Below are 22,801 nucleotides of genomic sequence, written 5' to 3' on the forward strand. Positions count from 1 at the left end.
GTTCTGCCGACATCGAGCAGAAACTCACGACTGTATGCGCGCTTAGAGACAGATAGACGCGACGAATACGTACAAAAACACTGCGACTCACAAGACAAAAAACACGAAAACACCTTTCTGTCGGGAGAGAGAGAAGCCGCAGCGTGTGAACGCGCCGCCATCTTTTTCCAGAAAGAAAATAATCGCCTGCACAGGTGTTTCCTATTGCTCGGTCTATTTAAACTGTGCCTTCCCTGCTCTCATTGCGAAGTCTTGTTTTGCCTTGCAGACATTTCTGAGCGTTTTCCCTGTGTTGAATACCTGTTGATTACCTGGACTGTTTACCTGTTTACGATTGCTTGCTGCCTACCTATTCTGACCCTGCCTGCCTTGTTGATTCATGCCATTGATTGTCTGCCGCCTGCCTCGACGCTGATCACGAACACTGTTTACGATTCTGCCCAGCCTTCGTTGTATCTAACGCCAGTTAACGATTTATGCCTGTATGACCTGCCTTGTGAACTAATAAAGCTGCACATGGATCCTAACGCCACTGCCTCGTTGTTACAAAGGTAGGGTAGGGGATTTCGGAAAGGCTAGCGATAGCAAGTTAGCTTTTAAAGCAAGATCCCCATACCCTCCCTGCATAATCGCTCTGCAAAGCCACGCCTCCCCCAAAACACACAAACACGCTCAGGCAGACCAGAGACTATCCTGCAACACGATTACAAACAGCGTTAGTGGAGGATTGAATGCAACACTGTCAGATTACCTCATGTCTCATTCACCAGTGAGAAAACATCACAGTACAAAGAGCATAATATTACAATAATAGCACCTTCCATTCTCGCTGGAATGCGCTGATGACGTATAATTTCTGCGCAAACAGGGTGCATAACATATCTGACAGGCAGGCAGGACAGCCTTTCATAATGTTCGGACCGAACATTTGATTGGACGAACATTTTATGGTCCTACGCCTTCCACAGACGATATAAATACATATAAATACATTTATACCATTAATATATTTATGCCAACCCCTCAGAGGACCTCAGATGATGCCAACGCTGAATCAACATACAGAACTACCAAATTTTGCTATAAGTTTGATTGCAACATATAATAATTGCTGTTAATATTGTTCATAGTCTGATTGATTACGTCTTTAATTGATTTTTCTGCACATTTCTGCCATATGTACATTTACTGACACAGTCACCACTGATAAGCTACTACTAAATATATTGTAGAAATATATTGTACAGCTGCTTTGCAACGATTTGTATCGTGAAAAACGCTATACAAATAAACTTGAATTGAATTATACCACTTAACTTAGTGATTGCTATTGGGATGTGAAGAGATTTTCAACCAGCATAACAAAAATGTTTTTGAACCAAATCTCCTTACCCTGCCTTTAACGTTTTGTTTGTTTTGTTACAGCTGGTTCTTGACGCAACTTCTCTGTTATGACAGAGACCTATGAGACAAGAGAAAATGATTCCTTTTCGGATGGGATGCTGTATGGAAATTATTCCAGAGACTATTTTGGAGGCTATCCTCTAAATTATTCCACAAACTTTTCCATATTCTCATCCATTATCGATTCCATAGCAGTGTTTGCAGGTAAAGTTTCCAGACCTCCAGAAGCAATTTGTAACATCTGAGCTCTTCATGTGATGTGTGATGTGAAATCGTCACTACAGTTCATAATCAAATTTTTACTCCAAAAGGAAGTGCTATGCATATTGTACAGTAAATGACTGGACAGTTTTTGAGTATTTAGAGGATTTGAGGATATTTTAAATATTCTGGAATCAAAGGTGAAGCAAACAACTCTAGAAGTCAAACAGAAAACATAGGTTCTGATTCAGTATTTTTACTGTAAACAAATTTCTTTTCTTGGATGAATTGCTTAGACCAACACTATCACCCTAAAAGCTTTTCACACAGATTTTTTTTAACCCCGGGTTATCGTTGTCCTAAACCCAGCTGCTTTTAACTCTGGGTAAAGGAACATTTCACACTTATAACATAAAAGTGAGGTGGGCCGCGCTTTTTACCTGGGGTTATAAAACTTTGCCCAGAGTGGAGTTAGCAGTGATTTTGCGGTGTAAAACTTGTACAGTGTAAAATGATGAAATGTTATAATCTTATGGGTAGATACATAAAAACATACATGCTATCGCGTGCCTCATAATCACGTGCTTTGGACAGTCACAGAAACCCAGCGTGCTAACAGTTACAGCATCTGAGGGGGAAATGTCAAATGGTGATTGAATTTGAGTGAAGAAGAGAGCATTTCGTTCTTACCTTTACAGTGCGAAATATCTATTCAGGAAAACTTGGTAGTACAATTGGCATTATATAATATGAGGATGAATAATGTCATTGACCATCCATTCAATGACACTAACACCACAAAAATGAACATTAAAACGTTAACCCAGTGTTTAGGAATGTACAGTGTGAAACGTCCACATATGAATAGGCTGCATTAATTGTTAACACTGGGTAAATTATGAGCATTGTGAAATTAGAAGCAAGGTAACCCAGGATTCCATTTACCTGGGGTTTAGAATGACAAAGTGTTAGCTATTTCAAGTGTGAAAAGCCTTCTGTTCACCTATATTTATCTGGTGGTGTTGAGAAGTTTCACGGTTGTTCTTGTTTTAATTTATTTATTTATTTTTGCATGTTTGTTTACAGATCCAATCATTATCCATATTCTTGAAGACCAGCCATGTAACAGCACTGATCTGAATGCAGTGGGTTGCAACAAGACTACACAGCACACATACAACATCTCTGACGAGTCTGTTGACTTCCTCAAAGGCCTGCTGGTCACACGCGTCATGCCCTCATTCTACATCATCATCATCCTCATTAGTTTGCCCCTGAACACTTTGGCCTTCGTAGCGTTCACCTGTAGGATTCGAGAGAAGAAACCAGCTGTGATCTACATGTCTCACCTGGCGTGTGTGGACCTGCTCTTCACCCTGCTGCTGCCTCTGAAGATCCACTACCAGCTGAACGCTTCAGATTGGGTGTTCGGTGAGGCGGTGTGTTGTGTGCTCAGTGCAGCTTACTACTGCTACATGTACTGCTCCATACTGCTGATGATGAGCATGAGTGTGGACAGGCTGCTGGCTGTAGTGTTTCCCATCGCCTCTCTGACCTGGAGGAGCACAAGGAAAGCCACATGTGTGTGTGTGCTGGTCTGGCTGCTGGCGCTCGCTGGTACAGTGCCACTTCTCTCCATAACACAAACATTCAAGATAAAGGATGTGGGCATCACCTGCCATGATGCATTGATCCACAATGACCATACAGATCAGCAGTACATGTACCAGTTCTCCATCCTCTCCTGTGTCTACTACTTTGTGCCACTTATTGTCACCTTAGTGAGCTACTCCACCATCATATTTGTGCTCCGAATCAAGTCTAATCAATTTGCGACATCATCATCGCTATCAGAAAAGCGAAGTAGAGCTGCGATTATGGCTATTGCTGTGCTGATGGTGTTTGTGGTGTGCTTCGCACCAACCAATGGCATCCTGTTGTACCACTGTTTTCTTTTAGCTACTGGATTCAACAGCGGTGAGGGAGATTTATCATATGCAGCTTACCTGTTGGCTGTGTGTTTGGGGAGCGCAAGTGTTTTTCTGGACCCTCTTCTGTACTATTACGGCTCGTCTCAATGCAGACAGAAGATCAGCTCTGTGTTTTGGTGGAGATGGGGAAAAAGCACCTTATCAAATTCAAACAGTCAGACAAAATCCTCTTATGTAAGTTGTGAGTACAGTCAGGCACGCATTAAGATGTGAATTGTTTCGAAAAAGAGCTGATGAAATTTTCTGATATTGTGCTATTGACAGAAGATTGAATTCAAAGTCTGGCCACAAATCCTGATTCATGCTAAAGCAGGATATATATCCCTTCCATGCTGTTATTTTAAAAAATCCAGCATGTTACTAGGTCAAATTGACCCAACCTATTCACTGCTCAAGAGACTCCATTTCCTGTTTGTGACTGAGCATGTGTAAGAAACACAGTGTTACTGAAAGCATTTTACATCGCCATGTTCAGATCACATTTCTAGAGAATGTCATGCAATTTCAGGCTGAAAAATTGAAAGTTAAGTGGCAGTAAATCTGTCTAAAAGAGGACAGAATATTGTATAGAAGAAACTTAAAACATTCTATTTTTGAAACATTTACTTGATACACTTTCATTCAATTTTGATTGCAAGACAATTACAAAATTACACAAATATTTGTACAAAACAGATAATAAAACAGATCATGTTGTTATCTTTATATTTTCTGAAATATTAATTAGCACAATCAGCATTTTCTAAAAATTAAGCACCTACTTTCAGTAAATATTTGTTTAGAAATATTTCAAAAAACATTTCAGGCTCTATTTTGTGACGTATTTGTGAAAAGAGCCAGCAGTCAAAATACAACAAATATAAAAAGCAGTCAATCCAAGTGTATGGGTGAAACAAAAAACATGATATTGACTATTTTGTAATTCTGAAGGCAAACAGTTCAGCTGCAGTCACTGTAATTCATTATATAGACACATTATCTGTATATATAATCAGACTTTTTCCATCTCTGTCTTTTGCTGTACAGGTACACTCCACTATATTAAATTGCCGGTTTTAACCGACAGCTTGAATGTGTAAATATCTCTACATATAAGATGATGTGATACATACATGTGCACATGGATGATATACTGTATTTAAATAATTTGTGCACATTTTCTTATACTATTATATTTTAATAACTGAACTGAACTTATATATTTGCTAGTTGTCAAACAAGCCTATTTTCTCAAACTTTTAAGTTCTGGTCTTCGCTATATCATATTGTATCACTAAAGTACCTACTATATATCTTACTTTTCTCAGGTCCCAGTGACAACAGTGAAATGCTGAAATCTTGTCTTACACTAAAAAAATGGTGCTATATAGCACTAAAAGCGGTTCTTTGGCTTGTAATCATAGGGGAACCACTTTTAGTGCTATTTAGCACCTATTTTTACAGGTACTATATAGCACCTTTGTCAAATGGTGCCATGTAGAACCATAAGAGGTGCCATATAGCACTTTTTCTCAACAATGGTGCACCAATCATAACTCATCCATGGCTCCCAGCATGCATTGCGACATGAATAAATGATGCAGCTGCATTGTCTTAGTATTTTCTTTTATTCTTACTATTTGCTTTTATTTTTGTTGTGACTTTTTACTGCCCTGTTGCGTGATGTTCAAAAATCATGTCAAAATGATCAGAACATTGTCACCATTGCTGAGATTCACATGCTGATTCTTCATGTCTATGAGTGACAGAATTGAAACCTCTATATAACCCATAATTCTAAAAGTGGTTTGTACAATTTTCTCACATTGTCACGTAGTATCGTAGAACTGCAATAACATAAAACGCATAACAGAACTACAGCTTTTGATAAAGTGCAACCAGAGACTCAGACGCATGAAATGATTTTACAATAAGTTCCTTACCATCACATATGTGCTTTATAAACACTATTGTAACAGCCAAAGACAAACTTATTTTAACTTAAAATTAAAGTCAAAGGTCAAGAGGCAACTAAAGCAAACACTATTCACCAAAACATAGCACCTCATCGACTCCATAGAACTGCTGAAGAACCGCTGAAGAACCATACAGGGGCTTAACAGGTTCTTTATAAGGTAGTGGTGCTATATAGCACCTTAACCACTCCAAAGAACCGCTGAAGAACCGTTGTTTTTTTTTTTAGAGTGTACAGCAGAGATAAGTTTGCCTATATGTTTTTCTGTTGCATTATATTTATCTGATGTACAGATAAGCATAACTTCCCCATTCCATAAATAACTATTCTCAGATCTGGACATCAGTTATAAAACACTCATTTCAAACATATTCAGTTATGTTGCACTTGCATGTATGATTGACTAGAAGAAATACAGTATATACCAAAATAATGTACTGTTGTATATGAGACCCGTTTATATTTGCTGCATTTGCTGACCAGATAAAAGCTTCAAATTTGACACGTTTCTTCATTTTGTTCATCCATGAATACATTCCTTCTTAAACCAATTATGCCGAAATTATTTGCCAAGAAAATTTAGGCATATGTCACGCAGTTACAACTATTGTGATTAAAAACAATTATTGTCTGAATCGTGTGAAGCATGTGTATTTCTTGTTCTTTACATGAAGCCTCACAGAGGGACGAGACTTGTAATATTATTTAGTTAAATTATTATCTGACGCCTGTGATATATTGAACTTATATATTTCACAGAAAAAGTGATCATAATTCCTCTAGATGGCGATGTCCAACAGCAACTTTGTTAATGAAAACTTTCGGTTTAGATTTGGGAACGTTTTATGTTGCAGTTTGTTCAGGGTTATCTTTCTTTTGTGGTTCTTGAAGCTTCTGAATCTATGTTGATTCGTATACCTAGGCCTATCGAAAATAATGATGTTATCATATTTTAAACCACATACTGGCATCGTCACTCATGCGAATCGGTTCTTTTGAACAATTCGTTTGAATCGGACATTTCGAATAAGAGTTAAATAAATCGCGGAAAATACAGTGGCTGTCATGAATCTCGAGTTTGTAAGAACATATCATCCAATGTCATTTTTAATCCAATGTCTGTATGATCTGCTTTTGATGGAACAGTCAAACGAATCATTTAATTTAATTGAGTCATTTATGTGACATGCTGTCTGTCATATCAGTCAGCTGAGTGCATATCGCCTGACTCTCGATTATCTACGTTTTAAAATGACTTGGTTGATTAGAGCGTTGAACTGAAAACTGTATTTGGTTCGGACATCAGCCACATCGACTCGGCTTAACCAGTTCGTCTGATTCGGTGAAAAGATTTAAATAAACGTTTGGTCTACGAATCAGACATCACCTCTCCACCGTGCGGCTGTTTCTATCTGACCAGAAATTTTGCAGTAAGAAAAATCTGGAGTTAGAAGTAGACAGCTGATCGTGATGGGAATTAAAACAATCTTGATTTTAGTTGTAATAGTACGTACATGCACTGCCACCTTTAAAGGTAAGCCTACATCAAAATATGCATAAAAATGATAACTTAATTTGATGTCTTGTTGATGTGTAACTGAGATTGAAACTTAATTGTATCTATAATTTGAACGTCAGGAAGTTTTATTTGTTTTTACAATAAACATAAATATATATATATATGTGTGACCCTGGACCACAAAACCAGACTTAAATCGCTGGGGTATATTTGACCCATACAAAAACACATTGTATGGGTCAAAATTATTAATTTTTCTTTTATGCCAAAAATCATTAGGACATTAAATAAAGATCATGTTCCATGAAGATATTTTGTAAATTTCCTACTGTAAATATATAAAAAATTAATTTTTAATTAGTAATATGCATTGCTAAGAACTTAATGTAGACAACTTTAAAGGCGATTTTTTCAATATTTCGATTTTTTTTTGCACCCTCAGATTACAGATTTTCAAATAGTTGTATCTCAGTTGTACAATTAGTTATTTTTCCATAGGTTAAATAAAGCAAAAATATTTAATTGATCTCCGGCTTTTCCCTGAACAACTAATAAGAGACCTTTATTGCTGTGCATAAATAAAGTATTCCAAACATTATGTTTGAGATGTGTCACTGCTCTAACCTGTTGAATCTTGTATCACTGTCATTATCATGCAAATTCTGGAATGACAGAAAATTAACTTTTAAAAGACATACAAAATATTAGTTCTCTTTCGAACGGTCTCTCCCGTTGCATAACACACATTGGGGAAAACTCCTGTTTTACTCTGTACTAAAGCTTGATTTGTTCACGTTTGTGTAGCTGCACAAACCAATGGCGCTTTAGCGTGCCAGAAAGGGCAGAGCCGACCGCTATATAAGTCGGCTCGGAGCGCCATTCATCAGACCATTCTCTTTCAGCGATGAGGATCATCTGTTTGCTGACTCTGCAAGGAAGCCGAAGAAAAAGAAGAAGCCTAAGGAAGAAGCTCCACCTGCTTGCCACCGTCAAAGAGCCCCGGCAGATAAGTTTTCCTTGCGGCCATCCGGTGTTTAAAGAGCAAAAGCAAATTTCCTAAAAGAGCTCAGTGCACGTTGTTGCAAATGTTGCGCCGCTAGTGTGGCTCGTGCAAGGGGCACAGTGAGTGTGTCGCCTGTCTGGGCAGAGTCTTAGCCTTTCCTGCCTCTGCTCGCGGAACGCCTTTTTCCGCTCAACTCTCCCGTTTCCTTTCTCACCAAAGAGGAAGAAACAGCGGAGCAGCGGGTCTTTCTCTCTGGGTACCCTCACCGCGTCCTCTCATCTCGCCGGTGTACTTCACACAGGAGGACCAGCACCCCTCTTCAAGCCGATGACTTGGTGTCCTTGGCGGCGTCAGACGCAGGAGCGTGCTCAACCCGTGAGGCCAAAGCCAGATGCCGAACTCATGTCTAAGGCTGTAGAGGACTTAGGTCTTGAATGGTCAGCCCCAGAAGAGCCCGCCCACGGCCTATTGGATGAGTGGTACCTTCAGGGAAGCCGTCAACAGTCCTCTTGTCAGCGGCCTTCCCCGTTCTTGCCTGCAGTTCACGATGAGCTCACTAAGAAGTGGCGTGCCCCCTATTAAGCCCGGGTTAACCCCTCTACAGCAGTGGCTCTCACTTCCGTTGACGGCGCTGAAGACAGAGGGTACAGCAAGCTTCCCCCTCTGGAAGAGGTGGTCGCTGCCCACTTATGCCCGCCATCTGTCCTCGGTTTGAAGGCCCATGCAGCGCATCCCTCCAAGCCCTGCAGGACCACCACGTCCATAGCCAACAGGGCTTATGCAGCGGCCGGTCAGGCCGGATCGGCGCTGCATACAATGGCGGTCCTCCAAGTGTTTCAGGCCAAACTTCTCCGCAGCATGGACGAGTCAGGCCAGCAGCACCAGGAGGCTTTTAAAGAGCTGCGCACAGCGACAGACCTGGCTCTGCGCGCAACGAATGCAACGGCGCAGGCGATCGGCAAGGCGATGGCCAGTTTGGCGGTGTTGGAACGCCACCTCTGGCTGAATTTGACTGAGATCAGGGACGCTGAGAAAATGGCCTTCCTCGACTCGCCAGTCTCGCCGAAGGGTTTGTTCGGCCCCGCTGTGGATGGATTCACAGAGCGTTTCTCTGAGGCTCAGAAGACGTTGCAAGCGCTGCATCACTTCCTACCCAAGCACTCCATTCCGCGACTGCTAGTCGCCAGAAGACCTCCGCCACTCAGCCTGCAAAGCCAGCGCAGCCTCAGTCTCAGCCGCAGAGGAAGTCCGAGCCCGGGCTTCAGCAGCGCCCCGGATGGCGAAACGCTTGCTCTTCCCTTGAGTAGTGCTGGACCCTGAGCCTCCTAAGCCATCCTGATCCAGCAGAGAGGAAGAGGAGGGGTTCAGTTCTCGCCTCGGCCAGAACTCCTCCGAAGACAGCTCGCTTTCACACTCCATCCCTGCACCTCTGAGCAATGGAGTTTTGCGCTCCGCAGGTCACGTCCTGCTGGTGCAGCGTGTACCCGAATGTTTTACCGCTGTGATAGTGGACCCACATACTCAAAAGAGCAAATTTCCTCTTCACACTCTCTCACTCACGAATTCAGGCTCCCCTCCCTCCCGCAGCAAGCCTTTATTCGAAAAAAATAGATCCTCTCGCATTCCGGCTATCGGCCTGGGCAGCCATAACGGACGTGTCGAGTTGGGTTCTAAACACAATACAACAAGGCTACTCGCTTCAGTTCTCTTGCAGGCCGCCTCACTTCAGAGGAAGTTTTTAAACTTCTGTCTCGGACTACAAAGCTCACGTTCTCCGATAGGAAGTGCAGACACTGCTTGCAAAAGGTGCGGTGGAGATAGTACACCTCAGCGAACAGCGAGTCAGGATTTTCAGCCGCTACTTCCTCGTCCCAAAAAGAGATGGTGGGCTCAGACCCATTCTGGATCTCAGGCATCTGAACAGCTCGCTTATGCGCCGGCCGTTCAAAATGTTAACTGTCAAACAGATCTTTGCGCACATTTGCCCCGAGAACTGGTTTTTGACAGTGATCTGAAAGACGCGTAATTTCACATCCACATACCCCCCCCATCACAGACCGTTCTTGAGATTCGCATTCAAGGGCGTGGCCCATCAGTATGCAGTCCTTCCGTTTGAACTGTCTCTGGCCCTGCGCACTTTTGCATAGACGAGGCTCTTTCCCCTCTGAGACAGATGGGAAACCGCATATTGAACTACCTTGACGATTGGCTGATTCTAGCCAGATCAGAACGGGAATTGGTCGCTCACAAGACGCTGTTGCTCAGCCACTTAGAGCGCCTCGGGTTGAAGATAAACCCGCAGAAGAGTCAGTTGTTGCCCAGACAGCAGGCTGTCTTTTTGGGAATGACTTTAGACTCTGCTTGAATGTAAGCATGGTTCACACTGGAACGATCCCTGACCATTCAGCAATTGGCGGCATCCTTCAAACCCGGGATGACACATCCTTTGAAGGTTTTTCAGAGGCTGCTCTGTCTCATGGCAGCCGCCGCGTCTGTGATACCTCTAGGCCTGCTCTATATGCGGCCTCTTCAGTTTTGGCTCAAAGCCCGTGTTCCACCCCACGCCTGGTGTCTGGGACGGCTTCGTGACAGAATAGACCACCGCTGTGTCAAAGCTGTGGTTCCCTGGACAACCTCCCACCTGTTTCAAACAGGCGTGTGGTTGGGTCTAACCTCCAGAAGGAAGGTGGTTACAACAGATCGTTCAGCTCCTGGTCAGCCCCGGGGGAACGCCTACATATCAACTGCCTAGAAATGCTGGCAGTTTTCCTAGCCCTGATCTCCTTCCTATCTCCAGCGCAGGCTCAGTTCGCACTCCCTTTACAGGATGGCTCAACGTCTCCATCTGTGGGCACAGAAAGAACTCCTCTCGTTAAGGGCGGTTTGCACGTGCCGGGCAGTCTGAACCTGTCCAGAGGCAATGTAGCCCCAGGTGAATGGGTGTTACATCCTCAAATGGTTCTGAAAATCTGTGCTGTTTTCAGGAAGGCAGAGGTCGACCTCTTCGCCTCAGAAGACAACTCTCACTGCCCAACATACTTTTTGATACAGCAAAATGCTCTGGCCCACAACTGGCCCAGTGTTCGCCTTTACGTTTTCCCCCCAATCGCCCTGATTCCTCAGGTCGTCAGGCGGTACAGGGAGACCAAGTGCTCACTCCTCCTAGTGGCCCTGTCTCTGGAGAAACCAAGCCTGGTTCGGCCAAATTGCGGCCCCCTTAAAACGGCCCTCCTCCTAGCCTTAGCATCGGTTAAGCGAGTGGGTGACTTGCAAGTGCTGTCAGGTATCGCCTCGTGTCTTGAGTTTGGACCTAACAACTGTAAGGTCGTCCTGAAACCAAGACATGGTTATGTTCCTAAAGTGCTCTCGACTCAGAGCACAGGTGATCACCCAGTTGGCGCTCCCCATTACAGATGGTGAGCAGGGTACTAATTTGCTCTGTCCAGTGAGGGCACTGAGAGTGTATTTAGAGCACTCTAGCCTGTTTAGACGGTCAGAGCAGCTCTTTGTTTGCTTTGCAGGCCACCAGAAGGAACTGACGGCCACAAAGCAGTGACTTTCTCACTGGATTGTAGATGCGATAGCCTTGACTTACGCCTCAGAAGGCTTACAATGCCCCATAAGTGTGAGGGCCCACTCCATAAGGGGGATGGCCTCCTCCTGGGCATGGTCCAGCGGGATCTCTATTGGTGAGATTTGTGCGGCCTCCGGCTGGTCGTCGCCGTCCACATTTGCCAGATTTGATCATTTGGATGTCCCTGCACTACAGGCACGGATTCCCTCTGTTTAAACTCCCATTCTTCCCCCTTGGGCGAAGTTGGTTATATTTGTGCTTATCAGCTGCTAGCTTGTAGCACAGTGTGCTCATGTTCTTGGGAGTCCTTGTCTAGTGCTCCGAGATTGGGCTCACAGGACAGATTGTTTTGTATCTGCTCATAGCATGGCGTGATTGGATGCGTTCCCCAATGCGTGTTATGCAATGGGAGAGACTGTTCAAAAGGGAACGCTCCGGTTACTAACGTAACCTCGGTTCCCTGAGATAAGGGAACAAGCATTGAGTCACGTGCCGCGCCATAAGCTGCACGCGAATCAATGACTGTCCCTTCAGTTGAATGATCTGATGAATGGCGCTCCGAGCCGACTTATATAGCGGTCGGCTCCGTCCTTTCTGCCGGGCTAAAGTGCCATTGGTTTATGCAGCTACACAAATGGGAACAAATCAGGTTTCAGTACAGAGTACTTCCCTTATCTCAGGGAACCGAGATTATGTCAGTAACCGGAGCGATTTGCAAAGCCCTGAACTGTTCAATATAACTTGGCAGATTTGTAAATTAATATTTTGATCTAATTCATCAAAAGGGATTGCAAAAAGGTTTGTTTCAGTTTGATTTATTCAGACAGTTAACTGTCAACAAAGAAATAGTAATACTATAGTGATACTATAAAAGACGGAAAACCAAAAGTGCCGGATGAGGTGCGTATTTAGGCTACATGGTGATTTCGTGTGAATTAATTTGATGTGATTTGTATGAAAATGATTTTTAGAAAATAAGTAAGCATAAAGGTCCTAACTCAAAAACCCATAAGTGGGCCAAAGACTTAATACTAAAGTGCACAAATGAGATTTACACGAATTAGCTACCAATTCTACAAAATTGCCAGAGTGTTGTACCTATAGTCCATTGTAGGAAACAAAACTTGCAAATGTCATCTTTCGTTTGTCAACGATGAAGCAGCTCTTGCATGCAGATTCTGTATTTCAGGGAAAGCCAAATGATATCCATATATTCATAACATCAAAATATTTGGTGGCCTGTGCTCCAGTATTGATGCAAGTCTAGAAATGCCCTGATAACTCTTACTAATGGTGTTGTGCTTTTGTATGTTAATCTACAGACAGATCTCTAGGCAGTTTTGGTATTATAAAAGACTGTAATTCTACTTTGGACCAAGCAAAGATCAACTGTTCCTCACTGTCCATCTCAAATGAAACTGTTGACTTCCTTAAAGGCCCAATGGTCACACGCCTCATGCCCTCGTTCTACATCTTCATCATCCTCATTAGTTTGCCCCTGAATGGTTTGGCGATGGTAACGTTCACCTATAGGATCCGAGAGAAGAAACCAGCTGCGATCTACATGTCTCACCTGGCGTGTGTGGACCTGCTCTTCACCCTGCTGCTGCCTCTGATGATCCACTACCAGCTGAACTCTTCAAATTGGGTGTTTGGTGAGGCGGTGTGTCGTGTGCTCAGTGCAGCGTACTACTGCTACATGTACTGCTCCATACTGCTGATGATGTGCATGAGTGTGGACAGGCTGCTGGCTGTGGCATTTCCTATCGCCTCTCTGACCTGGAGGAGCACAAGGAAAGCAACACTCATATGCACATTAGCTTGGCTGCTGGCAGTCACTGGTACGGTACCACTTCTCTCAATGAGACAAACATTTAAGATTAAGGATATGGGTGTCACTTGCCATGATGCTCTGATCCATGCTGACCCTACAGATCAGCAGTACATGTACCAGTTCTCCATCCTCTCCTGTGTCTACTACTTTGTGCCACTTATCATCACCTTAGTGAGCTACTCCACCATCATATATGTGCTCCATGTAAAGTCTAATCTCTTAGCTACAACATCATCCTCATCTTCAGACAACCGAAGGAGGGCAGTGATTATGGCTATCGCTGTGCTGATTGAGTTTGTGGTATGCTTTGCACCAACCAATGGCATCCTATTGTACCACTGTTTTCTTTTAGCTACTGGATTCAACAGCGGTGAGGGAGGTTCATCATATGCGGCTTAGCTGTTGGCTGTGTGTTTGGGAGCTCAAGTGTTTTTCTGGACCCTCTGCTGTACTACTACGGCTCGTCTCAATGCAGACAGCAGATCCGCTCTGTGTTGAGGAGGGGAAAGGCAGAGCAAACAACCTCACCAACTAACAGACAGACAAAATCCACATCTCTTACTAAAACCAGGCTTGCTGTAAAGTGTGAAATTGTATTGGGGTCAACATCTGTATATACAAACCCGTAGGTATACATAATGAAAACATTAGGCAAGGCAAGGCAAGTTTATTTATATAGCACATTTCATACACAATGGTAATTCAAAGTGCTTTACATAAAAGGAAGTAAAATAATCATAAAAAAATCACAACAATGAAACAGGGAACTTAAAAACGTTTAAAATTATTTAGAAATCGATTTAAAATGAATTTAAAACAGTTAAAAATGTTGTAGCAGAGTACACTCTTAAAAATAAAGGTGCTTCAAGATGCCATAGAAGAACGTTTTTTGTCTAAATGGTTCCATTAAGAACCTTTAACATCTGAAGAACCTTTCTGTTTCACAAAAGGTTCTTTGTGGCAAAAGAAGGTTCTTCAGATTATAAAAAGCTAAGAAAGAGATGGTTCTTTAAAGAACCTTTGACTGAATGGTTCTTTGTGGAACCAAAAATGGTCCTTCTATAGCATCGCTGTGAAGAACCTTTTAAGCACCTTTATTTTTAAGAGTGTATTAGTATTTAGGTGTAACAATAGACAATAAGGTATTGTGGAAATATCATATTGACAGATTGTGTAAAAAGACAAACCAGAGAACTTATTTTCTTTGTCGTCTCTGGTCATTTGGAGTAACAAAAAAAAAAAGATTCTTGTATTATTCTTTAGATAAGTAATTATGAGTGTGTTACAGTATTGCAATTCAGTTTAGTACATGAGTTTGTCTGTTAGGCTAAAAACAATGTAGAGGAACCAAATTAAAATTGGTTGATAGGACAGCCTCTTCAAAAAGTTATATGAACTTTCTTATCGTAAGAACCTCTTAAAGTTAACCAAGAATATTGTTTCTAACCCTAGTCATGTGTTGTATAATGAATTTGTGCTTCTACCATCTAATCGTCGATACAAGGTCCCAAGATTTAACTGAGTGAAATTCAAACAGTCTATTGTATATCAAGCTGTCCTAGAACTGAATAAGGTATAAAATGAAAACTCCAGGAATTATGTGTTTTTTTTATTATATTGCATTTACTGTGTCTATATTGTGAATTATGTTTTGTTTGTAAAGATTTAGTGTGCAAAAAAACATACTATTACGCAACAAAAAATTCAGACTTTCTCTGACAATAAAGTTTATATCTATATCTATCTAAAAAACTGATCAGATATGTGGTTTGCATAATTGGAATTTTCAGTATATTATACATGTATTATTATAAATTTACATCTTGCATCAATTGTTAAAATGCTAATGCTTGTGGAGTTTCTGTTCAAAAGCAAAAGGGGCAAGTAAAAGTTGTCTAGTCATAGATGTCTTTTGCAACATTTAGATAACGTTTTACATTTAACGTTTTAACATTTGATTTTACCCCATTTGTTCAAGTCCCATGTCATATTTTTCACACTCTCTTTGACTCAGAAAAATTCAGCAGGTTGTTTTTGCTATGGTAGGCTACTGTTAAAACTTCTATGTGTAAATGTCTGGACTCTGTGATTGTAGTTCACACTGTCATTCTTCAGTAACGTTGCTGAATACTGGAAAAGCATTGATATGTAAAATAAGGGAAAGCCAGAAGATTTTCAAAGAAATTAGTTCTTGATTTTTTCCACATTGTAGTGTGAAATATCAAGAGTGGCAAGAGTCCATGTTATGATTTCTTTGTGGAGGGAAAAAAGAAAATATTGGCCAAGAGTAAAAAATATTTTGTTTGTAAATATATATATTAAATGCATGTCATCAAATGTCAACCTGTAATTACTTCCGTAAAGTGGTACTATTTCTATCCGAAGCCTATGATTATTTATTTTTATTCCTATTTCTTAACATGATGCACAGAAGCTGTAGTAAATGAATCTTGTTGGTATACTTTGTTCACATTGGATAAATTCTGACAGTTTTAAGCTGTTGATGATAAACTCAAAGTACAACCTTCTTAAAGGTAGGGTAGGCGATTTCGGAGAGGCTAGCAATAGCAAGCTAGCATTGAAAGCATAAGATCCCACCCTCCCTGCAAATCACTCTCCAAAGCCACACCTTCTTCAAAATACATGAATGCGCTCAGGCAGACCAGAGGCTAACCAGCGCCACGATGAGAGATGACATTGGTGGAGGATTGAATGCAGCACTGTTAGACCACTTAAATTAGTGATTGCTATCGGGATGTGAAGAGATTTCAACCAGCATAACAAAAATGTTTTTGAACCAAATCACCTACCCTGCCTACTTGCTCAAACTGGGCAGGGGATTCTGGGATAGCTGAGGATGGATGGCTGAGCATAAACTGTACAATCACTCACACACTCAAATGGACAGAGTCATTTTTTACTCTTTTTTTTTTTAATGGATGTTCAATGTCCACTCATGGTGACTGTGCAAAATTAGATTATAGAGTCATTTCAAATACAGCTGATCATTTAGACCACAAGATAATTTGAGTAAGAGGAGACACACCCAAAACAAACAACATATTTTTCCTATTATTTAATTGGTCTGAGAACTAGTTTAAACAGGAATGGCAAACCTCATAGACCTCCTGAGGGTGATGCTCAAATTTTTCTGAAGCACCTCCTTTCACTTAATAGTTAAAAAAATTGCCTTGTATCATATCCTGGCATAAACACACAGAAGAGACTAGAACTCGGAGACAGACGCAGCACGGGTGTTTGTGTAACAGGTATAGAAAGTATTATGTTCATATATGTAGAATTACACAAAAATGTTCAAATATGTACCTGATATGCCTGTCTGTGTGTGTGTGTGTGTGTGTGCACCTTCCCCTTTACATTTCTGACAGCAGCGTTAATCTTAATTTCCTGTCTTTGCACCTCCTCTTCCCTTTCTGCCCTGTCTCTGCATGGGAGAGGTGGGCTTTTAATGAGCTCTGATTAATCTAATTTCATCTTTGCTTTATCACTTTTATACTCCGTTTAAATCATACTTGTTTTTATCACATTATTTTACGTGTATATTTGATTATTTCTGTATTTTCACTAAGTTTTATCAGTTTTCTGTCGATCAATGCACTTGAAGCACGTGCTAATTGCGTTGCACTTTACATTAATTTAACAGAAAGGACAAGAAGGGCGAAAACACTAAAGACTGTTTTATGTTTTATCAGAGTAAAAGAAGAGTTGAACCGTCAGCTGATGTCCGTCTGGTTACTCATTAAAAAAAAACACAACGCAGATAACACCGGTTACATTTGTTCATCTAGAGATTCTGACTTTTAAGTCTGGAGAGTTTGATCTGATCAGTGCTCATGGGGGTCAAAACTCTCTTGCTTTCTATTATATGTGTGCATACATGTGGTGAGTACATCAGTAATTAAAAGTGTTTTTTGACTTGCTAATCTGCTTGAATTCACATTATATGGCTTTTTATTAATTTTGAACTCAATATAGCATCATGAAAATTGGGGTGAAAGACAAATTCAGTTTTTTTTTTTTCATTTATGCGCAGGCAGATTTAAAAAAAACCCTTGTAGTTGCTCATTTACAATAGACAGGTTGCTAACAGTGCTTCTGTGTTTTGACTGGAGTTATTAAGATATAAACATGCTCTGCAAGACCTCTTATAGCGAATGAGTCACAGTTGCCTTTATTTTTCTGGTAATGGCATCAAAACTTAACGTTTGTTTGGTTACAGATGCCTCTGAACACAATTTTGCTGTTACGACAGAGGCCTACGAGACAACAGAAAATGATTCCTTTTCGGATGGGGTGTTGCATGAACCATATCCATGTACTATTCTATAGCAGAGCCAGGTAAAATTTCCAGAACTCCAGAAGCAATTTGTAACATCATGTGACGTTAGATTATTACTGTAGGCGCACATTGTTAGATCCTTGGTTTTGACGCGTTTGTTCCTTGAAGAGATTGATAATAAAATGCAATGTCCGTACCTTTGAAAATAAAGCTGGATATTCCAGTCCATTTATTGTCTGTTTCTTTTGATCAAATAAAAAAGCAAACAGAAAATGAAGAACAATCCATTCAGGTACATCAAGGTCAAAAAAGTTTGTTTGACGCAAACCTCAGAGGTGACTTCAGAGCATAAATACATTATGCATGTCTGAAAGACAATTACAACAACCAAAAAATGCTAAAAAAAAAAAAAAAAGCTTAAAATACCCCACAGATCATTTTTTTATAGCTTGTTTAAGTTGCCACTTTTAGGGTATGAGCCAAAACACACCGTTTTTGTCTTTGTCCCTTTAAAAGCAAATGAGCTGGTGCTCCCGGCCCCCTTTTCAGAAGAGGGCGGAGCTTCAAGAGCTAATGCTCCCACCAGCACAAAAACACAAACACCAAACACAAAAACTGTCAGAAACTCACAAGTGATCGACTCATGTTGCTTTCATATGCATTTTTAACTACCACATTCCTATTTACGATCGTTCTGGTAGCACGTGAGGGCAGCATCAGTGAAAACAGGCAGCGACGATGGTAACTTTAGCAATATTAGCCTTACAGAGTGCCAAGAAGCTCTTTCAGAAAGGCAATTTGAAAAAAATATCTATAATATAGCACTCTCTTTGTCTGGATCTGATGTTCACGCATGAAGCGTTGGTATTGATCCCTCTTTCAGAATCAGACTGTGAAAATCCAGCGTTGAAATGCCCCTTGTTTTTGAGGCAGTCCGGTGTAAAATGATTGGCATGACATTATCGATATTTTTTCAGTACATTTCCTTCGAAAATGAAACTTAACCACAGTGTCCTTAGTGGCTCAGATGGAGGGAGTCTATGGAGATCCTATTTTCATTGGTGCATCCCAAAACACAACACTTGTATTGCCTCTTTGGCACTGACAGTGTATCTCTCCAGTAATGGCGGACTGCTGCTTCTCACTCAGGCCTGTGTCTATGCTAATAGGGCAGAGAGTGTCACAAATGGGCGGGACTTTCCCTATGGTGACGTGTACCTAGGGAGAAATCTGGAATCGCTTGTTCTGAGAGACTGTTTATGATTTATTGGGATTATAAAAAAGGAGTGGGTGGATTTTTACTATTACAGGCTGGTTGTTTTCACACATTGCAGCCACACAACTGTTCAAACACCTTATAAAAATGATTTTTTTGCATAATAGGTCCCCTTTAAAATACATTTAAAACAGTGTATTTCTATAATCCCTCCTGCAGTAACTTCAGCAGTGTGAAGATCATCGTTTATCGTTTAGCGCGGATAATTGCTTATCTTGCTCACACATATAGCCATATAATATCTTGCATAACGAGAAAAGCATATCTTTTTTATGACATAATATGTTGTTATTACTAGAAATTTTTTTTTTTAAACGTTTTAGTTTTTGACATTCTTTGGCGACCTTCTTTAGTTTTCTTGACATATCTCGTTATTATGACATAATAGAGTGGAAAAAATAATGTGTGTGGCAGCAATGCATCACTGTAGTTGAATTGTGTCGAGGAAGACTTGGGAGGCTCGAGAGGATCCATGTGCAGAGGTATTTATTGGGGCCAACAAAGCAGAGTCAAACAGGCTAGGCTCATACACAGTAGGGCGAGTAAATCCAAGCAAACAAGTCCAAAACGACAGGCTGAGGCAAAAATGACTAGAGTCTAAAACCAGAAGAGACAAATAAAGGGGAACGCTCAGAATGCTAACGAGAAACGATCTTTGCAAGCATGCACTGGCCAGCTAGGCCTATAAAAACACTAGTGGATGACGTAGGAGGAACAGGTGAGGGCAGAACCGGACATTAGAATTCAGGAGACAGCTCCCTCATACGTTTGGAGCGGATATAACAAGAATGGCTAAGAGTTAACTAGTGTTTGTGTGAAAAGCCCTCTATTAACCTATATTTGTCTGGTGGTGTTATGAGAAGTTTCACAGTTGTTGTTGTTTTTATCAATTTTTTAAATGTATTATTATTTATTTATTTTTGCATGTTTGTTTACAGATCTAGTCAATACCGGTGTTGTCAGAGTCCTTGGAGAAAATCAATTTAGACAGCCATGTAATCCTCTCCTGTCTCTACTTCTTCTTGCCGCTGGTCGTCACCTTAATAAGCTACACGACTATCATATATGTGCTCACTACCAAGAATGATCACTTGGAAACATCATACTCAGAAAAGCGAAAGAAGAGCTGCAGTTATGGCTATCGGTGTGCTGAGTGAGTTTGTGCTGTGCTTTGCACCTACAAATGGCATCTTGTTGTACCACTGTGTTCGCTTAGCCACCGGAGGCAGCAGTGAGGCGGGAAAATACTACCTGATGGCTGTGTGTTTGGGGAGCGCAAGTGTTTTTCTGGACCCTCTGTTATATTACTATGGCTCGTCTCAATGCAGAGAGCAGATCCGCTCTCTGATCTGGTGGAGGAAGACAAAAAGCTCAACCACACCATTAAACACAAACAGTCAAACAAAATCCTCTAACCTGAGTTGCGAGTACACTCAGGCTCACGTTAAGGTGTGAATTGTACTAAAGATTCATTTATAAATGCATAGTCTGTATAGCACATGGTTTATACAGTCTTCCCAGATTCAGCCAAATGCAGTAAAGTTGATTGGACGGCGTTTCATAGTACAAATGGATAATGGCCCAAAACATACAGCAAAAACAATCCAGGAGTTTTTGAAGGTAAAAAAGTGGAATATTCTACAATGGCCAAATCAATCAACCCGATCGAGCATGCATTCAACTTATTAAAGACAAAACTAAAGGCAGAAAGACTCAAAAACAAACAACAACTGACATCAGCTGCAGCAAAGGCCTGGCAAAGCATTTAGGCCCTAGCCCGTCCCTGCCCTGAGATGCTCAAGCCCTAGCCCGGCCCTTGTCAGACAGCTTTGGTCAGAATTACCAGCCTGAGCCCGGCCCAAGCCCATATTTTTTCCCCCTTCTCCCAAAACCGCTTATACTATTGTTTCAGCTATTAAAATAGTTCAGTTTTGTATGTAATGGCAAAGTGATTATATTTTGTTTTCTAAAGTTAATTTAGAAAAACGTTTGGAGCATTTTTTGTTCATTAAATATAAGTTTTTGTTTTTTAAAGTAACGACCATGCTGCCAGCGGCAGACAATGAGCTGATCATATAGCCTATGTTTGATCAATTTAGCCTTCTCAAATCATCACGGCTTGCCTAAAATAAAATCTACAGTTCAAGCATATTTATTTATTTTATTTATTTAAACCTTTATTTAACCAGGAAATTAAACTCTTTTTTACAAGAGGGTCCTGGCCAAGATAGGCAGCACATTTAGTTATACATAACACAAAATACATTAATTTACAAGTCACTCGAAACATTTACAATCAAATGATTCTAAAACTAGATCCTTTAAAATACATTTAAAATCAGTTAGTGATACCAACTCTTTTAAGCATAATTTATCTTGTAATTATCTTGTTAAAAACTTATCTTTTAGTATAACAATTTTTAAACGTTAAACCTAGATAAATGTGCGCTATATCCAATAGTTTGTGCAGAGAGTGGAATCTGAAGCACGCTTTGCTGGACATGGAGGCGCCAGCGCGATCACTTGCATTTTTTTCAGTGGAAACAACTTAAAATACGCAGTCATTTTTGCTCATAAAGGTAAGAGTAATACATCATTCGGAACTGTAAAAGATATATTTGTGTGCACTCACAATATACCGGTTGAACAAAAAAGTGAACAAAACCAAGACCAGTGAACAAAAAAATAAAAAGTGAACAAAAAAGGAGCTAAAACCATTCCTTGAGGAACTCCAATACCTCACATACTGTGGTCTATTTGAGAGATAGTCAGTTCACCAAATGACCATACTCTGATGTACTCCAGCATTTTCCATCTTACTTCTCAGCAGTAAAGGCTGAATAGTATCAAATGCACTAGAGAAATCAAAGAACTCCATTCTAAAAGTGCTATCCGGAGTCTCTAAGTGACTCAATGATTTATGTAAGAGATAAATAATTGCATCATCTACCCCAAATATTATAAGCAAACTGTAGTTTATCCTCAGCAACACATTACCTGCTTAATTAAAACCACTTAAGCTCGGGGCGTTTTTTGGTATTTTCGCCTAAATTTAACATACTCAAATTCAAATGTTTACCCTGCACACATACAATGGAGGAAATAAAAAAAAATGGTTTAATTGTAAAGAAAACCCTTTGAACTACAAAATATGAGTGTAATTCTTTATAAATAACATTATATACTTTTCAAATATTACTATAAACACAAAAAAAACATAGGCGCTTTTGGAGTTTTAAAACTAAGTATTTTTTTGAAAATCTGTAATTCAGGTTCTATTAGGCACAACTCTCTGCAATTTACTTTGTTTGATGCCACTAGATGCCAAAAAGTACCAGAAAAAAGAATCTTTCAAATAACAGCTTCTAAACAGGAGTTACTACATTATTTGTGAAGCGAGTCAGAATGTCTATCTCTGCATCGAAATGTGTCATTGTGAGTTTCCTTTGCAAAAACAGACTTTATAAAACACATTAACCCCACAATCCTACATTACTCTGTGCCACAAGCACTTTAATTGATTATTAATTGAATTATGTTTCATTTTTATGTTTTTCTAAGTAGAAATATACCAAATGGCACAAGCGAATTGGACCAAATTTCACATATTGTGTTATTCTACAATCAGTTGAATTATTTCAGGATGCACAAGACTGTCTACATTATGAAATATATCTGGTCTATCACATTCTAAAATAGAATCCATATCCTCCAGCTTTATATCATTCCATTTATATGCATTCTG

At 40.4% G+C, this 22,801-nt stretch overlaps 2 protein-coding genes across 2 annotated transcripts; both read left to right on the plus strand.

Moving 5' to 3' along the window:
* The first annotated feature begins 1,429 nt into the window (after nt 1–1,429).
* Nucleotides 1,430–4,319, plus strand: LOC107662405 (proteinase-activated receptor 1-like). The gene is made up of 2 exons (XM_016452411.1): nt 1,430–1,608; nt 2,692–4,319. Exons 1-2 carry the CDS (start codon nt 1,452–1,454, stop codon nt 3,807–3,809), a joined length of 1,275 nt encoding a protein of 424 aa, XP_016307897.1. The 5' UTR covers nt 1,430–1,451; the 3' UTR covers nt 3,810–4,319.
* Nucleotides 4,320–7,015: 2,696 nt separating this feature from the next.
* Nucleotides 7,016–20,511, plus strand: LOC107662745 (proteinase-activated receptor 1-like). Its single transcript, XM_016452826.1, has 3 exons — nt 7,016–7,084; nt 12,969–13,773; nt 20,211–20,511. The coding sequence occupies exons 1-3, from the start codon at nt 7,021–7,023 to the stop codon at nt 20,509–20,511; spliced, it is 1,170 nt and encodes a 389-aa protein (XP_016308312.1). The 5' UTR covers nt 7,016–7,020.
* The last annotated feature ends 2,290 nt before the right edge of the window (nt 20,512–22,801 follow it).

This window comes from Sinocyclocheilus anshuiensis, unplaced genomic scaffold (genome assembly GCF_001515605.1).
Source record: "Sinocyclocheilus anshuiensis isolate Anshui unplaced genomic scaffold, SAMN03320099.WGS_v1.1 scaffold457, whole genome shotgun sequence".
In the NCBI taxonomy this organism is placed as follows: Eukaryota; Metazoa; Chordata; class Actinopteri; order Cypriniformes; family Cyprinidae; genus Sinocyclocheilus; species Sinocyclocheilus anshuiensis.

Excerpts from the sequence above, each read along its gene's own strand:
- LOC107662405 (XM_016452411.1), top strand. The coding sequence starts at position 1,452 with ATGACAGAGACCTATGAGACAAGAGAAAATGATTCCTTTTCGGATGGG. Across the intron at positions 1,609-2,691 it reads TTCCATAGCAGTGTTTGCAG|ATCCAATCATTATCCATATT; the intron begins GTAAAGTTTCCA and ends GTTTGTTTACAG.
- LOC107662745 (XM_016452826.1), top strand. The coding sequence starts at position 7,021 with ATGGGAATTAAAACAATCTTGATTTTAGTTGTAATAGTACGTACATGC. Across the intron at positions 7,085-12,968 it reads ATGCACTGCCACCTTTAAAG|ACAGATCTCTAGGCAGTTTT; the intron begins GTAAGCCTACAT and ends GTTAATCTACAG. Across the intron at positions 13,774-20,210 it reads GCTATCGCTGTGCTGATTGA|TGAGTTTGTGCTGTGCTTTG; the intron begins GTTTGTGGTATG and ends CGGTGTGCTGAG.